This window comes from Petaurus breviceps, unplaced genomic scaffold (assembly GCF_028583685.1).
Source record: "Petaurus breviceps papuanus isolate PSGF00001 unplaced genomic scaffold, PetGlider_PUasm1.0 90510, whole genome shotgun sequence".
NCBI lineage: Eukaryota > Metazoa > Chordata > Mammalia > Diprotodontia > Petauridae > Petaurus > Petaurus breviceps.
Genome location: NW_027187267.1, coordinates 2,076,685 through 2,080,436, shown reverse-complemented (window position 1 = coordinate 2,080,436; position 3,752 = coordinate 2,076,685). Strand labels below are relative to the sequence as shown.

The 3,752-nt window shown below is 38.8% G+C and overlaps 1 protein-coding gene across 1 annotated transcript in view; it reads left to right on the top strand.

Annotated features, from left to right (window-relative positions):
* Positions 1-3,752, top strand: part of SPTA1 (spectrin alpha, erythrocytic 1) — a 98,330-nt gene that overhangs the window by 4,441 nt on the left and 90,137 nt on the right. Inside the window, exons 4-5 of the mRNA XM_069062813.1 lie at positions 1,287-1,427; positions 2,393-2,539. Of these exons, the coding sequence (XP_068918914.1) occupies positions 1,287-1,427; positions 2,393-2,539 (288 nt within the window). The remainder of the gene's footprint in view (positions 1-1,286; positions 1,428-2,392; positions 2,540-3,752) is intronic.

Here is a 3,752-nt window from a genome sequence, read left to right as displayed (position 1 = left end):
ATGATACCATGTAGAAGGTACTCAGTTCTTGAAAGGATGTTTCTATATATGTATAAATATATTTTACATACAAATATGATATCCATATATTGAATATATTAGATATTGAATATTATATACACACATACACATATATTGAATCATACCTTTTAAGATTCAAGTACCTTTTACATTTTATATACATGCACACACATATTCAATGTGTACACAGACATATAACAAACATAAAAATTACTGACTTCAAGATTTAATATATGCATATACATACATATGCATGCGCACACATGTCTATGTATACACATGCACACACATATACATATGTGCAATACATCCACATGTATACACGTGTATGTCTATATATCACAAAACACACATGTACATATGTATGCACATATAACACAGCATACATATATGCACATATCTATACACATACAAACATGTATGTATATGTGTATATTTATGTTCCACTGGGGATTATTATATGCATCCCTTTCTTTCCCTAATCTCTGAATGTATACAACCTTTTATCATCCAGTGTTAACCCAATAGGGGATTACAATTATGTGTAGGCAGGAAGTAAATAACCTTTATATTTAAAAATGCCATCAATTCCCTCACCTCCTTGCTCCACCCACCCCCCACTCCACTCCAAGGACATGTCGATGAAGTGCCAGCCAAGGTAGGGCATAAGTTCAATGTTTGCCATCCTCTTCCTTAGAGCCTTTTCTGCTTTCTGAGGCCTGTACAACAAAGGGCAGCTGCATGATGAGAGGAGTAGAGACTATGCCATAGGATATTTGGTTGAAGGAATTGAGGATGTAAAATCCAGAGACAGGACGACAGGAGGCACATGAACTTTATTCAAGGGCTTCATATGGAAGAGGGATTTGTGCTGTTCATTAATAGAGGACAGAACTAGGAGTAATGAGTAAAAATTTCCAAGGAACCAATTTCCAGTCCATAAAAAGGACATTTTTCTGGCAGAATATAAGCTGCTTGAGTGTAAGCACTTTTTTGTTTTGGAATTCCTAGCACTTGGTGTAGTTTAATGCACATATCCTGTGCTTCAAAAATGTTTGTTATGTTGACTATAAAAACAAAAGCTATACTAAAGAAGAAAAGGTTCCCTGGAAAGGAAATCCCTCTCTGGAGGTCTTCCAGTGGAGACCAGAAGAACACTTGTTGGAAATGCTCTAGAGTATGGTACTCCTCAGATGTGTTAGAAGCAATGGCCTCTGAGCTCCCTACTAATTCTAAGTTTCTGGTTGTGTGATTTCTCCCTCTAGGCACATCTGGAAGAGTTGAAGAGACTATGGGATTTGCTCTTGGAGCTGACAGCGGAGAAGGGTGCCCGGCTGTTGCAGGTCCTAAAGCTACAGCAGTACTTGCAGGAGTGTGCAGACATCCTGGAGTGGATAAGTGACAAGGTAAGAAACAGAGTGGCCCGCGGCTGGCCTGCCACCCCAGACTAGCAACAACTGAATGAAGGAGAATGGGGAGAAAGGCAGAGTTCAAGTAGGGGTGTTTTGCTTTCTGGTAGTGATGGAGGAAGAGGCCTGATAGAGAATGAGGATGGATAAGTCCTGTGGGAATTTGAATGGAGAATGGTTACCACTGGGTAGATTTTATTTCAGAATAATGATAAACATTCTAACGTGTTTACATGCAATAGGAACTGAAAGCAAGAAATATCAAATGATTTATCCCAAATTATAAAGGAATCTATATAATTATTAGTATCTATATAATTTCTTACATACATAGTTAAAAACTATGGTAACCATTCTCCAAATATTGGGATAATCTAATCTTCCCTTCTTCTTTCTCCCATTATACATATGAAGAAGTTAAATGCCAGAGAATCTAAGTGACTGCTTTCTTCCCTCCTACCATAATACTGGATTCCTCTCAAGAAACTTTATAATTATTATAGAATATGTCTGATAAACATTTTCAACTCCAACATCATCTTTCATGACTCAGTGACTCATCTATCCTTTTGATGGGTGCCCTTGTTACTATAACATTAGTGATACCTTGGGAAGATATGTGCCTTCTGGAAACTTGAAGAATAATTCTTCTTGGATTGAATGAGTTCCCTCCAAACAGGCTATGCAAATTATGACGGATTTAAATCACCAGGTAGTATTTTCAAGGGTTCCTGCAGCTACTTTCTTCTCCCTCAATGGAAGCTAAGAGCAAGTGGCCCCATGGGACATAAGGCAAATGCCATACTTGTCAAAGGGAATCCTATCCTACCATTTAATCTCTTCTAAATGGGTTTCCCTTGGCTCTTCTTTTAATTTTCTCCTTATTCAGTTTCAGCCTGTGTGATATTTCTGACATATAGACCCTGCTAGAGAATTTCTTGAATGGTTCTATATCCCTACAGGAAGCCATTGTGACATCAGTAGAACTGGGTGAAGACTGGGAGCGGGCCGAGATCCTACACAAGAAATTTGAAGAATTCCAGGTTGATTTGGCAGCTCGTGAAGGCCGAGTGGCTGCAGTGAATGAGTTTGCCAATCAGTGCACTGAGGTAACCCAGGAGCAGGAGAGATAGACCCAAGGGAAAGCATAATAGTCACAGTGGGTAATAGGTGCTTGAAAACCATGACACACACAGAGGAGGGGTGGGCAGAACACACATAAGGAGAAAGAGGAATGGTTTGTCTTCTGAGAAAAGAGCCCTGAGTACAGTTGCTGACTGTCATTTCTGATCTTAGTGCAGTCCTCTGGAAGGATAGGGAATAGTACCATTAAGTAAGGACAACTAATTTTTGATTTCCTATACTCAGAATGAAACAGTGCTATGATGAAACAAAAAGTCAGATAAACCATTCCTATTTGACTTTGGGATGAATTACAGATTTTTCTTATTCAAAAGGAATAAGATTTTCCTTCAATTTTTAAGGCTAATAGTAAAATGAACATTCATATTAATGATAAATACAGGCTGACTTTGGGAGAAATACCATATGGATATCCTAGGTAATAGGAGGAAGGCAGACTAAACTTTATTAGTATACAGTATATGGGTATATGCCGTCCCATTGTTTCATTTTATTTAGAGGATAACCCTGAACCATAAGTATTAGTCTGTTTATGTTGTTGATAATAGTGCTTTGCCTATAGTGAGTGTAGTATGGGGTCCAGGACAGAAGCCTATATATCCTGTTGAAAAATTAAAAATTTTTTCTACTCAGAAGCATTTATTGACCTTTCCCAATTTCTATCCTCTACTCTTTGAATTTTTTAAGCAGTATGGCATAGTGCATAAGAGCTGGCTTCAGAACCAAGAAGTCTTGGGTTCACGTACCTCAGATAAATATTGGCTTTGTGATCCCGGGAAGCCATTTAATGACTCAGTACTATGCGCAATTCTCTAATAATTCTATAAGCTGGTAATATAAATGCAGGTGCTGACCTGCATTTCTTGGGGGGGGAGGGCTCACCTGGGAGATTCCTATGCCAATGACATTGCAGGTTTAGTTCCTATTCCTAACCCAAAGTGTTGCACAGTATAGGAGGGATATTGACTTATACTCCTTGTAAAACTACCTCAGATGCAGGAACATAGGCTCATGAAAATGTAGCTTTATTGCTAGGACTAGATTCTCATGGCCACCCTAGGTTATAACACTCGCCATACTCAGGTGAGGGTAGTGGTTGGACATATAGGAGTAGCTCAGAATGACCAAGGAAAGAGAGAGAGAGAGAGAGAGAGAGAGAGAGAGAGAGAGAGAGAGAGA